This window comes from Phascolarctos cinereus, unplaced genomic scaffold, assembly GCF_003287225.1.
Source record: "Phascolarctos cinereus isolate Bilbo 61053 unplaced genomic scaffold, phaCin_HiC Scaffold_1;HRSCAF=81, whole genome shotgun sequence".
Classification (NCBI taxonomy): Eukaryota; Metazoa; Chordata; class Mammalia; order Diprotodontia; family Phascolarctidae; genus Phascolarctos; species Phascolarctos cinereus.
Window position 1 is genome coordinate 102,050,243 of NW_027555514.1, and position 18,239 is coordinate 102,068,481.

Below are 18,239 nucleotides of genomic sequence, written 5' to 3' on the forward strand. Positions count from 1 at the left end.
AAATTATTATTGAAATCACAGAAAGAAAATGCAGGCCACATTAAAATTATTGGGAGAGAAGGAAAATATAATATGAATTTCAACAGTAATCTTTGACTAAAGTCTAATTTTGATGCCTCATCATGGTGTGAAAATAGATGGCTCTGGGTTCTGGAAGGCTATGATGGTGAAACTTAAGTCACAGCAGTGCTTGCTTACCCAAGTTTGAGTCTGGATCTGGGCACGGGCTGTGGGTCTACTATCTGAAGACCAGACTAGTTAGATCCTGCAAAGTTCAGTTCATCATCAAAAGGCTAATGACCCAATGATAAGTTTTTCTGGCCATAGCATCTCATCTCCTAAGGCTGGTAGGGGTTTTGAACTACATCAGTGGAGAAGATGCCAACTGTGACTGATGAAACAAATGGACAGTGTGAAATATTGAAGGAAAAAAGTGTCATTTTTAGCAAGAAAAAACTTTCAGCAACCATCTCCCTCTGAGGAAAATCTTAAGAAAGAGCCAAGTATAATGGCATCCAACTCAGCATTAAGGGAGTCCAGGGCCCAGGTCCTCTGCTTTACCTTATGAGGAAGGGTAACATTTTGTACCAGTTTGTCAACATACAAAGTTGTTTTTATGTGTAGAGGTCTGGTTTCTTCGAGTGGGGTCAAATTTTCCTCAAATCTAGGCTTGCTTCCAAAGGATTCCATTCTGGGAGAAGTGATCCCTTCTCTTTTAACTATGTACAATGAACCCATTGTGTAGGTAAAGGAAGATGTGCCAGACAGGGCAAGTCAGCCAACAAACATTTGAACTGTGATCAGCATTTGAACTGTGCTAAGTACTGGGTATACAAAGAAATATGAAGGACAGTCCATGCTCTCTAGGAGCTCACAGTCCAATGGAGAGAACAACATGAAAATATGTACAAACAAGATTTATACAGGATAAATTGGAGATAATCAATAGAAGAAAAACACTAACATTAAGGGAGATCTGGAAAGGCTTTTTGTAGAAGGTGGGATTTTTAATTGGAACTTGAAAGAAACTAGGGAAGCCAGAAGGTAGAGATGAAAAGGTAGAGAATTCCAGGTATGAGGGGCAGCCAGTGAAAGTACCTGAAGTGGGACATGAAGTGTCTTGTGGGAGGAACAGCAAGGAGGTCAGTGACACTGGATCAAAGAGTACCTGGGAGGGAGTATGGGGTAAGACGCCTTGAAAGGGTGGAGGGGGCAAGGTTATGAAGGGCTTTGAAAAACCAAACAGAGGGTTTTATATTCGCTCCCACAGGTGAGATAGGGCTGGGGGTTCATAGTCAGACCTGCCCTTTGGAAAAATAGCTCTGAGAGCTGAGTACAGGAAGATGGACTAGATGGGGAAAAGGCTTGAGGCAGAAAAAAAACAAAAAAAAAACCCCAAAAAACGAAAGGCTACTGCAATAGTTCAGAGAATCAGGTGCTAAATAGTGTGAAGGAAGAATTTACAAGACTTGGCATCAGAATGTACTACAGGCAACATACAGACTAAACAGGGAAAGAAGAGTGATGAAAATCAAAGTTCTCAAAGAGCTACTGCTCAAATTATGAGCGGAAGAACATGTATATCCCACAGTGTTAGATCTACACATTTAGGGATACCATTTAAAAACTTTCCTTTACCACAGGAAGGTCCAGATCCTTAAGGGCTAAGATGGCTAAGGTATATTACTTACTTAGCCCATCAGTAATTCTAAAGCATAAGAATAAAAGCCTGAGTCTCTTCTGGAAGGCTTAGCAGTAAGAAGGCAGTCAGACTGTACAAACAGCTTGTCCCTATGTGAGAAAACCGTGGTAGGCAGTTAAGAGGTAGATTCACTGTAGCTGTTACTGGACAGTAAATAAATGCCACTTGGAGGTATGATTTGCTAATCCGCAGGCGCACTTCTTACATGGGGAACAACACTACAACTAATCTCTGTTAAAGGATATGTCTAGAAGAGATCCTGTCCAAACTCATCCAACACGATTTCGGCAACTGCCTCCAGGCTGTCTTTGTTAATGAAGCCCAACATTTTTTGATAGAAGGTTGTAGGAAAATGGCAGAAGGGGAAAGAAATGTTGACTGAAGTAGGGAGGTGAGAAGACACCTCTGAGGTTCTCAGTTGAAGAATTATTTGGGCTGAAGATAGATAGATAGATAGATAGATAGATAGATAGATAGATAGATAGATAGATAGATAGATAGATAGACAGATAGATAGACAGACAGATAGATAGATAGATAGATATCCCTGACTTGGAGAAGATAAGCCTTCTAAATGATTGTGCGGAAACCTGGGGCTGAAGTAGAAGATACCCTGGGCCTGGAAGATTTAATTCTTAGTGTAACTGGTCTTGGAAGACTTAACCCTGGATTAAGAAAGAGAGGATCACACTGACACCTGCAGATATTCCCCTAGGAAATCACTTTTCAAGTAGTAGGGATGCAGGATACGATACTTGTTTTATTCCCTTCAAGTCTGAAAATTTCTTATGAGCATGAATCACATCTTATTCAACTTTACAGTCTCTCAGGGTGCTTAGAGGGTCAAGCAGGGGAAGATTTTCACTTTAGAGAATTTAAATGAATTAAATAGGGATACTTCCTGTTTGGAGCAGTTAGGTGGCAAAGTGGATAGAGCACTAGGCCTGGAGTTAGGAAGACCTGAGTTCAAATGTGACTTCAGACATTTACTAGCTGAGTGACCCTAGGCAAGTCACTTAACCCTGTTTACCTCAGTCCCTCATCTGTAAAATAAGCAGGAAAGGGAAATGGCAAACTAACCCAGCATCTTTGCCAAGAAAATCCCCAAATGGGGTCACAAAGAGTCAGATACAACTGAAATAACTGAACAATGACAACAAAACTTCACCTGTTGATTAATTCCCTAAGTGAACCTGGCTTGGAGGCCTAATGAGGAATTTAACTGAGCTGAGGAGTGTTAGGGCAGGGAACAGAAAACAGCTCCTTTTGGTCTTAGGAAGAGTACTCATCTATTTGTCAAGAGGACCTCAAATGAAATGTGTCATTAACCACTGACTGCTAAGAAATTTACCACAGTTGAAGACTATGGTCTCATACTGGTCACCTCACTTCAGAGAATAGCACTTAAGCTGTTAGGAACAAAGGAAGGAAGAGACAGTAGGCAGGGAAATGGTGTTCCCTCTCATTTTATCCTATCTGCCATTCATTCATTTATATTAAACACTTACTGTGACAAAGACACAATGACAGTGGTTAGGGAAATAAAAACAAAAATAAAAACAGTTCTATGTGGACATAACTGGAAAATCTCTAAATGGGACATTAGAAAGAAGAACCAGTGATGGTTCCATGTACATTTCAGGTACAATAATAATATTAATGATTATGGCTTATATTTATATAGTGCTTTTAAGGGTTGCTCTTTACAAATATAAACTTACTTGATCTTCACAACAATCCTGGAACATAGAAGCTATTATTACCCCCATTTTACAGATGGGGAAACCAAGGCAGGTGTCTTAAGCAGCATGTGAACTCAGGTCTTCCTGACTCCAGGTCCACTGCTCTATTGTGTCACCTAGCAAGGATTCTACTCATATCAGGTACCACACTATTGATCCAATGGGGACAAAATGTCTTTTACTCAACTGCAATACCTTCCAGAGATTTCTTAACTACATAAATAATTAGAATTTAAAAGGCCTATATGGATATGGGGGAAGAGGGAGGAAGGGATGGCACAGGGAGAAGGAGGCTGCAGGTAGAGAGAGGAATAGCAGTTAAATAATTTATTTTCCTAATCTACAAAGAGATTGGTCCAGGAAGCCAGGTCAAATTTACTTTAGCTGGGTGCAAAAGAAACTAAAATAGTCTGGAATATGACATTTTCTGAGGATCTAAGACCTATTTGTGGATGTTCTCCACTTCTTTGGCCATACTAGCAGAATAAAGAGCAGTTATAAACCAACAATGGATGAATCAGCTCACAAAATAGGAACATTTGAAACAAAAAAGGAAAACAAGAGAGAAGGTGCTGAGATGATAAGCATGATCAAGAAGAGTCCTCTCTATCCCTCGTTGGTGGCAATGCCAAACCATTCTCGCTTTGGCCTCCAGACACTTTCTCTACTGCATCACATGGCAGTTATAAAAAAAGAACACACAGGCTTGGCAGGAGGTGACGGCAGAAAAAGGAAAGGAGGAAAAAACAAAAAAAAACAAACAAACCTTTGTACCAGTATATCAAGCAGGCAAAATAAAAGAGCCACGTGAAGCAACTGAGAGCAGAGCCTCACTTCCTTTGTAACTAGCAGCATTTTTAAATATGCTTTCATTTTATCCATCGTCTTGGAATAGATTTCAAAGGGCCTTGAGCATTTACTTCAGTACAGAGCACTCCTTTTATACATAAACATAAAGATTTGAACATCTTCAATATGTAAGCAGTTAGTTCAAAATATCAGAATAATTTTAACAACTAGAAACAAGGCAATGGATTTTTATCTTTGTCTATACATACTATACGCTCCTGTCACTAATTTTTTAAAAGGGAACTTCACTGAGAGAAAAGGAACCTGGATGTGGCAAGTAATTTTTCAGCAGAAATTCGATGGCTTTCCCTACCTTGATCTGCAGCACATCAAGTGGAATAGTTTCTCCTTTCACAATGGCCAGCGTGGCATCTGTAATGTGCCTGAAAGACAATCAGGTGGACATAACATTTTACATTCATATAACACTTTAAGGTGTGCAAAATACTTTCCTTTCATTAACTTTGTGATGCAAGTACTATAGTATTCTATCTATTTTACAGATGTGAAAACATGAGGCTCTGAAAGGACTCGCGTTAACTGCACGTCCAGCACTCTATTCACTGACACACAGAAGACACATGCAAAGTCTATGTTGCGTACATTATTGATAATCTTTACGGGCCAAGATGGCGGAGTGAAAGCAGTGACTTGCTTGAGCTCTCTCCCAAACCCCTCCAAATACTCATAAAAAAAATGACTCTAAAAAAATTCTAAAGCAGCAGAACCCACAAAAAGACAGAGTGAAACAAATTTCCAGCCCAAGACAACCTGGATGATTGATCAGAAAGGTGTATCGTGCCGGGCTGGGAGCGCAGAGCAGCATGGGCGCGCAGGCTGCAGCGAACCTGGAGCAGGCCTCAGAGGATTGAATCTCGGGCAGCTGTGGACTCCTCAATCCATGAATGCCAAAGTCAATTTAGAAGGTCAGTGGGAAAAGTCTGTTTCTGTCCGTGCTAAGACAGGAAAGTGGGGTTTCAGCTCCATTCCCCAAGAGCGTGGGGGGGGGCGCAGCTGCTTCCCGAGCTTCTGGCCCACAGACTGAGGGGGAATTCAGTGGCTGATCAGAGAGGGATTGCAGGGATCTCTTTGCCAGTGCTGAGGCAGGAATCTCTTGCTTTGCCCGTGTGTGGATCTGGGTCACAGTTCTGGGCTGCGGAGCTGGGGTGAGGAGGAATGCTGGAGTGGTGGAGCTTGGGAGTGGCTGTGGAGAGGAACCCTTCCTCACAGTTACGGGACAGAAAGGAATACTTGTGCTCACAGGCCAGGAAAGGAGTAAACACCTCTCCCCTTATCATACCACCTTGGAAGAACTGAAAACTTACAGGTCCCTACAAGTATCTCTGAAAACAGCTATACAAACCCCTGAAGCTTGGGACAGCACTCTCCACATTAGAAGCAGACTCTTACCTTAACAAAGAGTTTAAAACTCAAGTAATCGGCTGGGATCATGAGCAAGCAGAGCAAAAAGAGTCAGACCATAGCATCTTACTTTGGTGAAAAAGAAGATCAAAATATACAACCAGAAGAAGACAACAAAGTCAAAGCTCCTACATCCAAAGCCTCCAAGAAAAATATGAATCAGTCCCAGGCCTTGGAAGAGCTCAAAAGGGATTTTGAGAAGCAAGTAAGGGAAGTAGAGGAAAAACTGAGAGTGATGCAAGAAAATCATGAAAAACAAGTCAACAGCTTGCTAAAGGAGACCCAAAAAATACTGAAGAAAATAACACCTTAAAAAATAGCCTAACCCAAATGGCAAAAGAGGTCCAAAAAGCCAATGAGGAGAAAATGCCCTAAAAAGCAAAATTGGCCAAATGGAAAAGGAAGTCCAAAAGATTACTGAAGAAAATACTTCCTTAAAAATTAGAATAGAGCAATTGGAAGATAGTGACTTTATGAGAAATCAGACACAGTGAACAAATCCAAAAGAATGAAAAATTAGAAAACAATGTGAAATATCTCATTGGAAAAACAACTGACCTGGAAAATAGATCCAGGAGAGAGAATTTAAAAATTATTGGACTATCTGAAAGCCATGATCAAAAAAAGAGCCTAGACATCATCTTTCAAGAAATTATCAAGGAAAACTGCCCTGATATAGTAGAACCAGAGGGCAAAATAGAAATTGAAAGAATCCACAGATCTCCTCCTGAAAGAGATCCCCAAAGGAAAACTCCTAGGAATATTATAGCCAAATTCCAGAGTTCCCAGGTCAAGGAGAAAATATTACAAGCTGCCAGAAGGAAACAGTTCAAGTACTGTGGAAACACAATCAGGATAACACAAGATTTAGCAGCTTCTACATTAAAGGACCACAGGGCATGGAATATAATATTCCGGAGGGCAAAGGAGATAGGATTACAACCAAGAATCACCTACCCAGCAAAACTGAGTATAATCCTTCAGGGGAAAAAATGGTCATTCAGTGAAATAGAGGACTTTCAAGCATTCTGATGAAAAGACCAGAGCTGAATAGAAAATTTGACTTTCAAATACAGGACTCAAGTGGAACATGAAGAGGTAAACAGGAAAGAGAAATCATAAGAGACTTATTAAGATTGAACTGTTTACATTCCTGCATGGAAAGATGATATTTATAACTCATGAGACCTTTGTCAGTATTAGGGTAGTTGGAGGAAAAAAATTATATGTATGTATATGTAGATAGATAGAGGGCACAGGGTGAGTTGAAGATTAAGGGGTCATATCTGGAGAATAAAATTAAGGGATGAGAGAGGATTATACTTGGAGAAGAAGAAAGGGAGAGGTAGAATGGGGTAAATTATCTCACAAAAAAAAACAGAAAAGAAAAGTCTCTTACAGTGGAGGGAAACGGGGGAAGGTGAGAGGGAATGAGTGAATCTTATTCTCATAGGATTTGGCTTAAGGAGGGAATAACATACACATTCAATTGGGTATGGAAATCTGTCTTACCCTACAGGAAAATAGGGGAGAAGGGGGAAGAGAGCAGGGGGATGATAGAGAGGAGGGCAGATTGGGAAAGGGTAATCAGAAGTAAATACTTCTGAGGAGGGACAGGGTCAAAAGAAAGAATAGAATAAATGGGAGGGCAGGATAGGATTAAGGGAAATAGAGTTAGTTTTTCACAACATGTCTACTATGGACATGTTTTGCATAACTGCACATGTACAACCTATATTGAGTTGCTTGCCTTTTCAATGAGGGTGGGTGGGGAGGGAGGAAGAGAGAAAATTTGAAACCTAAAGTTTTAAAAACATATGTTTAAAAAAAAGTTTTCACATGCTACTGGGAAATAAGAAATACAGGAAATGGGGTACAGAAGTCTATCCTGCCCTACAGGAAAACAGAAGGGGAAGGGGATAAGAGAAGGGGAGAGAGATAGAAGAGAGGACAGACTAGGGGAAGGCATATTCAGAATGCATGCCATCTTGGGGCAGGGGGAGGGGGGAGATGGGGTGAAAATCTGGAATTCAAAAACTTGTGGGAGTGAATGTTGAAAACTAAAAATAAATAAATTTATATTGAAAAAAAAATCTTTACGCCAATGCTCTGAGGTAAATACTATAACTATTAGTTAATGATGAGGCAGGTGAGGAAACAAGCTTAGAGGCCACGTAGCTAGTAGGCATCAGGGGTAAAAAAGTAAGCTAAGTTTCTTATCCCCTAGCCATCCAATCTGTGCAGGGGCCACCTGGAGCTCATCTCCAGAAAGCAGGCTGGAGTCCACTTGAACTTTACTCCCTCTCTTTTGTCCTCAAGGAGCTGAATTACTTATCTTTTGAAAATAGAGCACTTAGCAGCTTAAAGTATCGGATTGGCCACTTGAGGAAAGGGGAAATTGTATAGCCACTTCAATTATGTTCATCTCAAAAAGAAACTTACCAGAAACACTGAAGGTCCTAAAAAAATTTCATTTACCTTAAGCAAAACCCTAGGAATACTATTGTAGAGTTAAGTGCATAGTAGTTTTTGAATAAAAGAACGATCTTCACCTACATGCAGAACACTGTTGTGTCTTTAAAAACTCAGGCATATCATTTCCAAATTGTTTTGTAAAGTGAAGAACAGAAGTCAATGAACTCCTGGCCTTAAGTGTCATTGTTCAGCAACTGTCCAAAGCACTGAAAAGTAACACTTCAGCATATCACCACACTTCAGTATCAATATCAGAATGGATTTTGATAATAGGATCCTCAACTCATTTAGCTGAACAACTCCAACATTCAAGGTTCTTTTTTCTCTAAGGCAATCATAGCATAACAAATCTTGACAGTAGTGCGAAAAAGCAATATCTTGCTCTGTTTAGTTGGCCTTAGGCACTTGCCGTATTACCAGAGGCTGCAAACATTATGAACTTAGGCTTGGCTGACTTGATTAGACAAGAGCCTTGGGGTATGATTACAAATTAATTTTAATTTAATTTTTAAAAGCAGCAAAAGGAAGAGTAATATTTTGATTACAGGATAAGCAAGCCTAAAAACTGGAGTTTGTCCTTTTGCCTGAGAAAGAGTAGCCTCGGCTATGAGGAATGAGGATAAAGGAATAGGTAAAAAGGAGAAAGATAGGTATAAAGTTCCAAAGATAAATTTTCCCTCCAAGGGAAAGGTTCTGCCTCTAGGTTTCCTAAACTATACAGCAAGGATATGTTGGCTAAAGCAGGTCAACTGAAAGGAAGGGAAAGACAAGATCTCAAAAGGAATCAAGACCCAAACCACAGAAGGCTTATGTCAGGCAAATAAAACTCTTATCAATTCAATGTTTTTCAACTGCCTCTCTGAAAATCTCACCTGAAGAGAACAAGCACAGCTCATTTCACTGGCCTCTTGCATCTATCCCTGGTTTCAGGGTGGCTGGGGATGAACTGACCTGTTGTATTAAGGGCCAAATCACTGGGGGAGTTTTAATGAAAGATGTAATCTGAGTTTGTTTACCTGTCAAATATCTAAGGTACCATATGGTGAAAGCACTTGAAGGCAGAACGCTTATATACATTGAGAAGCATTAAATGGCCTAGTACTTTGTAACTATTAAAATAAACTTTACCAAAAAAAAGCCTGAAAAATAGAAAACAGTTCTGAAATATACAGAGATGCACTAACAACCAAAAAAGCACGTTAGTACCACATCAGGTTTATAAAACTTTTTATTGAGGGGACAGAAGAGGAACAAAAGAGGGATAGAAGAATCTCTTAACTCTTACACCAAGACTCTTCACCTGACGAAAAGTTGTAAAAAAATAATTGCTTGTGATTACCATATTTTAGGTGCCAGAGCTGCATTTGTCTTCTGCTGAACATACAGACTTGGTCTATTGAAGTTACCCCCGAAAACGAATATTAGGTTGTTAAGATAATCTGTTTATAGGGTTATACCAATGAGACCAAAGAACAGGCTTACTTCAAGCAGTGGCTACTCTCAATTCCCTGGCCATATCTCATTCACAACAGTAGACTATTTCTGGCAATGGGACCTAGAAAGATGGATTATTATTACTACCACTGAAAACAAAGCAAAGTAAATAACAATCCTAATTCCAAGTTCTACTGATGGGGCAGCAGAACTGTCACCAACATACGGCCAGCTACTCAAACATTCTTTCCTAACTTCGGTCTTTCCCACAGTATCTCCTTTCTTGATCATTATGAGCACAAGTCCTACCAGGACATTTACAACTATTTTAATAAACCTCTACCTCCTTCCTTGTGGCTTCAAACTTTTAGTTTTATTTATCATTTCTATATTCATTTTGCCTTCTCTTTTACCAATTTCTCTTCTAATTTTCAGTATTTCCTCTTTTTTTGGCTTATTTTGGGTTTATTTTGGCTAATTTTAAAGTGAATATGTAGTTTATTAAAACTCTTTTCTACTTAATAATGTATGTTTCTAGGGATATAATTTCTCCCTCTCAAGGACTGCCTTAGTGATAACCCAGAAATGTTAGTGTATTGTTTCATCATTACCAGTTTCTTTCATATAATTATTGTTTCTGTATCTCTAATGTGTGACTACAAGCTAACAACACTTTGACACAAGCTATATCATGCATGTGATTTCTTCCTTCCATTCCATCACATTCATTAATGTTAAATTCCCACATACACAACCTACTGGACTTTGTTTCCACTTTCGGGGAAGAGTGTACTGCTCAAACTGCAGGTCTGTCCCAGTGGGATAAATCCTATGGGAATCTTACTGAAGGTAACCTGGAGAGGTGAAGGAAAAAAAAAAAGGAAAGAATGGGAAAAAGTCAGGTTAAGACAAGATCACAGCTGTGTTAGTTAGGACAGCACAATCCCCATTCCTGGAAATGGAACCCAGGTATCAGTAGTTGGGCATATCTTCAAACCAGGCAATGAATAATGACTTAGAGTTTGGCAGAAAGACTCCGGAGAACCCACTAGGGGCCAACAAGTTAGAAAAGAGCTTTGTGAGATGAATAGGGCCATAGTCATACAGACTGGTGGAAATACACTAACAAGAAACAGAGGAATAGAATCAATCAGGTACTCCCTCCTCCCAATTTGAAAATGCTGAACAGAAAATGAAAATACTCAGATTTTATTTAAAAAATTAAAACAGATTTAATTTTTATCTAGTATTTCTAATTTAAAATATCTTTATTTTATTTGTCTAAATTTTAAAAATCCAAAGTTCTATGTGATAGACTTGCTTTATCATTCAAGATGCTGGACCATCTCCAGTTGTCCTGATCTATATCTCACCACTAGACCCAGATGGTTAAGGAAGATAAAGTGAGGCTAGTGACTTTGCACAGCCCTCCCTCACTTAAGACCAATTCACTTGCAAGTCATGGCATCATCTTCCTGATGTCATGGTCCTGTTTGAGAATGAAGGACAAACCACAATCATTCAAGAAAGAATACAACATGAAAGAGGGAGGCAGTGATATAGTGAAAAGAATGCTAGATTTAGATTCAGAGGAGTTGGGTTCAAATCCCAGCTCTGTCCCTTACAAGGTGACCCTATGCAAGTCACTTTATCCTTTGGAGACTCAACTTCCTCACCTGCAAAATGAACAGTTGAACTACATACATGACTTCTAAAGGCCCTTTGAGTTCTACCTGTACGATCTATAGTTAGCCTTTTTGGTTAAAAAAAAATTTTTTTAATCATTACTTTTCCTTTTCTACCATGAAGGCTCCAATGTTATAAACCAATCACAATAAACTGCATGACCTGTAATATCCTACAGCAAGATGATCTAAAGTAATTAATTTACACAATTCTGCAGCTTACACTACCGTACTCTGATGACTTAATACAATCTGCATTCCCCATGAGCTGTCTTTGGGTCAATACTCTCTAGACAAGGTGACCCAGAGGATCTACAGTGTGACTCAACTGAATCCAACCAACAAAAGAAATTAAGTTGGCTTCTGAGGAGGCAAAAAAGACACCATTTTAGAAACATATGATATGACTGGAAGGGGCTTCCCAGACAGCTTCACTAATAGCCTAACTGAGCAATTAACAAACAGTTGAACCTCCCATTACTCCCAGTAATCAGCTTTTCATTGGTCCAGTTAAATGCTGAAGAATGCTGCTTTTTGGCTGTGTACTCTGAGAGGGCGGAAAAACTATATAGATCAAATCTATACAGTAGGAAGGGAGTGCTACTGACAACAAAAGGTAATCTCCCCTAGTATATTAGTAAATGTACTTCCCTTTCAGTTTGGTCACTCATATTATTTGACTTCCAGTATGTTGAGGGAGATTCTCCCTGAGCTCTTTAGGAGCCCAGGTGGAAAAATTTCTGGACACTTTAATCACTCCTAGTTTCACCTCCCCTACCACACCGCTTAGAGAGGGTTTTAAGTTTCTTCAGGAAGCAGAAAAAACATCTCCAAGTTCCTCTAGCTTTATAACTGATGGGGATTCTAATCTAACTGAGGCAAACAGAAATGAGAAGCTGGTGAGACAAGAAAGGCGGCAAGGCACCAAAACGCAGCAAATACCATGAAAATGATGGACACAGACATATCTCCAAAGACTGTTTTTTGTAGAAAAGGTTCTTTAGAAAATGACTTTTTTTTCTGCTGGGGGAGGAAGATTATATAGTAAAGCAACAGTGGGTACAAGCTGCTGGGAAAGACCTTAGATGGACCTGTTATGTAGAACAGACTACTTCCAAGTTAATGAAGATTCCTTGTTACAGAGAAGCCAGTACTTCCCAAGTCCTTCTTCTCCCCCAAATCAAGGAGGCCCATTCTAGGAAGTTCTTTCAATTAAGTGCATAGAAGACAGAGGGAAAGGAAAGAATAAGAAAGGAATAAGAAGGAAAGAAAAGGAAGGAGCAAAATTAAAAATTTAGAGGCTAGAAATTCTAAATGCTTACCTCATCTACTCTTCGAAGAAGTCCAGTAACAACCTACAAAGGAGTGTAAGAGATTAACAAGCATTTCCTTTACCTTACAGAATTAGATTCAAATAGAAACCCATAAAATTCATCATCCTGTTATTCCATCTTAACTTCCAATGTAACTGTTTTAAACTTTTTTCTTACTCAAGTCCTATCATCTTACCCTCTGCATTTACAGCTGATGATTTTGCTTTCTTTTACACTAGGAAAATTAAAGTCAGTTTGGAGCCTCTCCCTTGACTCCACTCCTCCAAATTTCTCAGAAACATTCCCTACAGCACTCTTCCCTTTCCTCCCAGAAGAGGTATCCACAATCTTCAATAAAGCAAATAATCCTTCTTCCTATAACCTAGGTACAATTCCCCTCCTCTTAATTTTTTCAAGTTTATTCAAAACTAAATTATCAGCCTGTCATTTTCAGACCAAAACAATGCCAGCAACAAACATTAAATACTGTCAAGCTTTACTTCCATGACTTTGCCCATCTCATCCCTCAAAGCCTACAAATCACTTTCCCTACATACCATTTCCTGCTAGAACACTTCCCCTCTTTCCAGGCTCTGGTTAGGTCCAACTTCCTATGTTTCTGACCCATGTAATTAATTAACATTCCTTCTCAAATTACATTATGGTTACTTGTTCTGAAAGTTGTATTCCCCAATAAATGTGACTATTTTGAGTACAGGTACTGTTTATAATTGTTCTTAAAAAACGTTTTGTCCTTGTATCTCCCAAAATATTATAGCTTAGTTGACATTTATCAAATTGAAGTCATTCTTTCTTAACCTTTACTGCCAAAGAGCCTACTTGACATTTTCCTGACCTGATCAAAGTATCATGTAATTTACTGAAAAACAATTATTATACTACAAAAACAATTATTCAAGTTATTAGTACAGCCTTTCAAAAAGGATCTTTGGGAAATAAAGAGAGTGTCCATCAATTAGAAAAAGGACAGAAAACTATGTTGTATGAAGATAATGGGAATATTATTGTACAGTAAGAAGTGAAGAACAGGAGAAATTCAGAAAAACAGGCTAAGATGTGTATGACCTATTACACAGTGAAATAAACAGAACCAAAAGAACAACATACATAAAAAATTATTACAACATTGTATTTCAAAATATTACTGAAAAGAAGCCAAACTGAGTAAATGAAAAACCACTGATGGTCCTAGAGAAGATACTCTGCCCAGGAAGAGAAGCAAGTGCCAAGGGAAAATGCTGTCACATGATCAGATACAGTCCCTCTGTCAAGTGTTTTGTTTAATTGTTTTTCTTTGCTACAAAGGAAGGTTCAAAGGGAGAGAGGGACAAAGGAAGAGATCTCCCAGGAACAACTGTGATGTAAAGACAAAATGCACCATCAACAAAACGTGTTAAAAAGATCTCTAAAACAGCTCACAGAATTTCTAATACAAGCATCAGACAGAATTCTAACTATTGCAGTCTTCTTGTTTTGTGATCTGGGAGGAAAAGGAACCAAATTATACCAGATAAAGCCTGAAATAAGGTACTGATGTCCATTAGGCAGCAGCCAAAGAGTAGAGCAGTGGCAAGGAATGCATCTTTGTGTCTTTAATAGCTTTCTGATATTTAATTAATGATGTCAGAGTTTGCTGCAGAGAAATGGCAAACCTTTCAATGCAAAAGGTTCACTGCCTTTATGACACTAAATGTAATATTTTTTTTTAAAAAGTAGATACATATATTTGAAAAGAAAAATCAATGTTGGCATAAACAGGTAAGTCCACTCTACATACAATAAGAAGGGGTACTGGACAGGGTAAACTAAGGTTCGCTTATATGTCATGTCATAAAAATTTCTCTCACAGTTGACTGCTATCACAATAAAAAAAGTTTTTGCCATTTTATCTCATGCCTAAATGAAATGTATTAAACTTACATGGAATGAAAATTTGTTCTTGGGATGAAGGTTTTAGAGATGTGGGCGAACAGTACAGCAGAAATTTTACCACTACACACATTTCAGAAAGTTGTAACTATCCTAAAAATTAGAGCTTAGAAAGAAATGGTTTTTCTGGAACATAACCATCCCTCAGTGGCAACATACTGACACATGGTGTCCATTTCCTCCATCTTCAATATCCCTTCAAACAGCAAAACAGTCCTACCTCCTGCAGAGTTCCATCTCCACCTGCGACAATGATCATGTCTGTGTTTTCCATTAATTCTAACAGCTTCTTGGCTTGTCCTTCATAATCTGTCTAGAATGGAAATAAAACCCTGGCTCAGTTGATCAATCCAAGGACTACAAATGCCCAAAGTTTAAAATATTGGACTTTTAAGTTAGCCAGTCACCCCTCAAAAAGTAATTGATTGATAACTAAAATGTTAACAAACTAATAATTGGGCCTGAGCCCTGGAAAAGACCTCAGAGATTTCTAGCCTTATATTTTGTATGTGAAGAAAACAAGGGCCAGAGAAGTTAAATAACTTATCTGAAAGTGTATGGTCAGGACCAGGGACAGGTGAGGAAACCAAGCTCCTAGCTTCCAATGCAACTGTTCATTTCATCACTACATTTATTCAAAACTTTTCTTTTTAAAGCATTATGGAAACTAAATGCACAGGTGTGGGTATACACTATTATTCCACAGGTATGTGCAATAATCACAAGAGAATATTTTCTTCCAAAGGACAGCAAAGATAGTTCTATGCTATTTGGGAGGGGAGCAATGTCTCTACTTAGCTATCTATAAAACTGCAATATAAAATCCTAAACACATATAGACAGTATTTGTATCTGCTCAGAGCTAAGTATCAACCTATAGAGGCCACTTAAAAAAATGAAATGTGCTTATCTTTGTGGCAGAGCAATACTTTAAAAGTCACCAAGGAACTAAAAGAAATGAAATCCATATCCAACTGTGACTATGTGGGGAACATTTATATGGGCAAAACCTAGCTGTACACTAGCTGCAACAAATCCAGGTGAAACAATAGTTTAGAGATGACTCTGGGGCCTAGTTTTTTACTCAAGGGAGTGAAATTGATAGCACATACTAAGCATTTGATCACAGAAAGAAGTTACAGTGTAAGTCTGGGGAACTAGTTTTTAAAATACATGTGTGCAGCATTCTTGTTTTAGGAGCTCTGTGCAATAAGCTGATAAAAATAGAGTTTAGAGTAAAAATACAAATGCAGCCTTATAAAAAAGTTAGCAAGACAGAATTACATACATATGTCTATTGATCTCTAAAGAGTGACTCATCACCAACATGTAACAAACACTTCACAGTTAGATTTATAGTAAGTTTACAGGAGTCTCTGAAATAGTATTATTCCTTTTTGTTTTTCCCTCTTCCTCAGTCAAATCATTGAGCACTCAAGGGTCATCATTTGGAGTTCCTTCTACAGAAAGAAGGGAATATCTGTCTGAGGGCTAAGGTTATACAGTCAGGTACTGAAATGATCCTGAGGCCTTAAGAATTTTATACTTTCAGAGGGAAAGGAAATTCTCACGGTTATAACAGTGCTTGCCATCCAAGAAGCAATAATTTCATAATATGATGCCAAAGATAGACCAGTGAGTATTTCGACTTTTGCTTTTCAGCATGCCTGAGAAGGTAAAATCCTCTCTCACTCTCTTCCTGCCTATTATGCAGTTTTGGTTTCAAAGGAGCAAAAGGACCTGTACACAGGGTTTCTGGATTGTTGTGATTCCTCTCTGAGGAACTGTGGATAACGCAAAAGTTTAAAGTTACCAAGGGATGGAAGATGGCCACACTGACTGATTTATATAAGGAAGAAGATTAATTCTTTAAATTCAATTCAATAAGCATTTATTAAGTGCTTACTATTGCTGAGTATCAAAAAGAAGCAAAAGACAGTCTTGCCTTAAATGTTAGGATGCTAGCTCCTTATTAGCCACCATGCTGCCCTAATCAGAAACCAACCCTTGGAGGATTTATTCTTTTCATACACAGAACTCCTGCCCTGATGTCCCACTGCCCTGACTGTTGGTTGTCACTAGAACCTACTATATCTAGACCTGGCCCCAGCAACAATTCAACAATTCATTATACTTCCCAGCCAGCATTAAGTCTGTCATGTTCCTAGAAAGGATGTGTCAATCTACTCCCCCATGGCTCTACTCACCATCTCCGTAATTTTCCCTTTTTTTTTTTTTGAGGCAATTGGGGTTAAATGACTTGCCCAGGGTCATACAGCTAGTGATTATCATATGTCTGAGGCCGAATTTGAACTCAGGTCCTCCTGACTTCAGGGTTGGTGCTCTATCCACCGCATGACCTAACTGCCCCTCTAATTTTCCAAACCACAAACATCCTTCTCTGGCCACTACTTCCCTATATATGTTGTCTCTCCATATTGGAATAAAAGCTCTTTAAGGTCAGGGACAAGTTTCATTTTAGTATTTGTATACCTGGTGTTTAGCACAATTCTTGGCACATAGTAGATACTTAATAAAGGACTATTCAAGAGGTATAGAGACATAGGGTGGACTGTTCCATGGGTACATTTTGTGTAAAGGTACATTGATGAGTTGGTCTCACCTTGACTACAGTCACATCCATGCCAGATAAGTGTAAAATTGGGGCAGCATTCTTTTCAAAAAGATTTCTGGCTTTTCTGTAGATAGAGAAAAAGCAAGAAAAAATATTTTAACAAATTTTTCAAAGGGAGATTTAAAAGCCCATAACATCCTCTATAGAAAAGGATGTGAAATAACACCATGGACCTTTTAAGGCTTTACTCCATCCACTGAATTAAAGGAAGTCCAAAACTCAGAAAATTTACTAAATAAATCATTCTTTGACCCAAAGATTCCACAACTGGCATTTGCCCTCACGAGGTCAAACACAGAAAAGTCTCATATATGCTAAAATATTTATAGCAACACTTTTTGTGGTAGCAAGAAACTGGAAACCAACACGTGCCCACCAACTGGGAAACAGCTGATAAACTGTGATATATGAATGCAATTAAATATTACTATGTTATGGAAATAACAAGTATAAAGAATTCAGAGGCACAAAGAAAGTAGTACCAGGAAAAGAATATAAACAATGAATTCAACAACATAAATGAAAACAATGCTAAAAGGAGGCTAAACTCAGATTAATTTGCAATGAACAATTTTAGATCCAAAGAACTGAGGACTCAAGTCTATTCTCAGTAGAAAAATAGGGGACAATTTAATGTTGTACATGCACTTCATCCATTTGTTTTTGTTTCTAGGGAAGGCATGATTTAAGGAAATAACTGTGAGGTTAAAAAATACATTGATCCATTTCTCTAGCTGGCTAGTTTCTAACACTGAGATACTATGATGATAGAAAAACAGACTATTTTCACCACTAGGAACAGTCAGATGGGTACTGGTTCTTTCCCAAATGGAACTAAGTGTTCTAGACAAAAAAATAATACTGGAGTGAAATCCACTCTGATTAGTTGCCCTCCACATTCTAGCTCCTACTCTGTGCATTCACATAAGCCATCTCCCATGTCTCAAAAACACTGCCTCAGCTCCAACTTTCAGACCTCTTACCTTGCTTCCACCAACCCTAATTCACTTGCTACCACTTGAGAAGCTTTTC

The 18,239-nt window shown here is 38.6% G+C and overlaps 1 protein-coding gene across 2 annotated transcripts in view; it reads right to left on the bottom strand.

Moving 5' to 3' along the window:
- Positions 1-18,239, bottom strand: part of AGK (acylglycerol kinase) — a 99,861-nt gene that overhangs the window by 29,182 nt on the left and 52,440 nt on the right. For both annotated transcript variants that reach the window (XM_020997957.2, XM_020997958.2), the window contains exons 5-9: positions 17,196-17,271; positions 14,793-14,885; positions 12,632-12,664; positions 10,384-10,478; positions 4,607-4,676 (exon numbers count right to left, since the gene is read on the bottom strand). In XM_020997957.2, the coding sequence (XP_020853616.1) occupies positions 4,607-4,676; positions 10,384-10,478; positions 12,632-12,664; positions 14,793-14,885; positions 17,196-17,271 (367 nt within the window). The remainder of the gene's footprint in view (positions 1-4,606; positions 4,677-10,383; positions 10,479-12,631; positions 12,665-14,792; positions 14,886-17,195; positions 17,272-18,239) is intronic.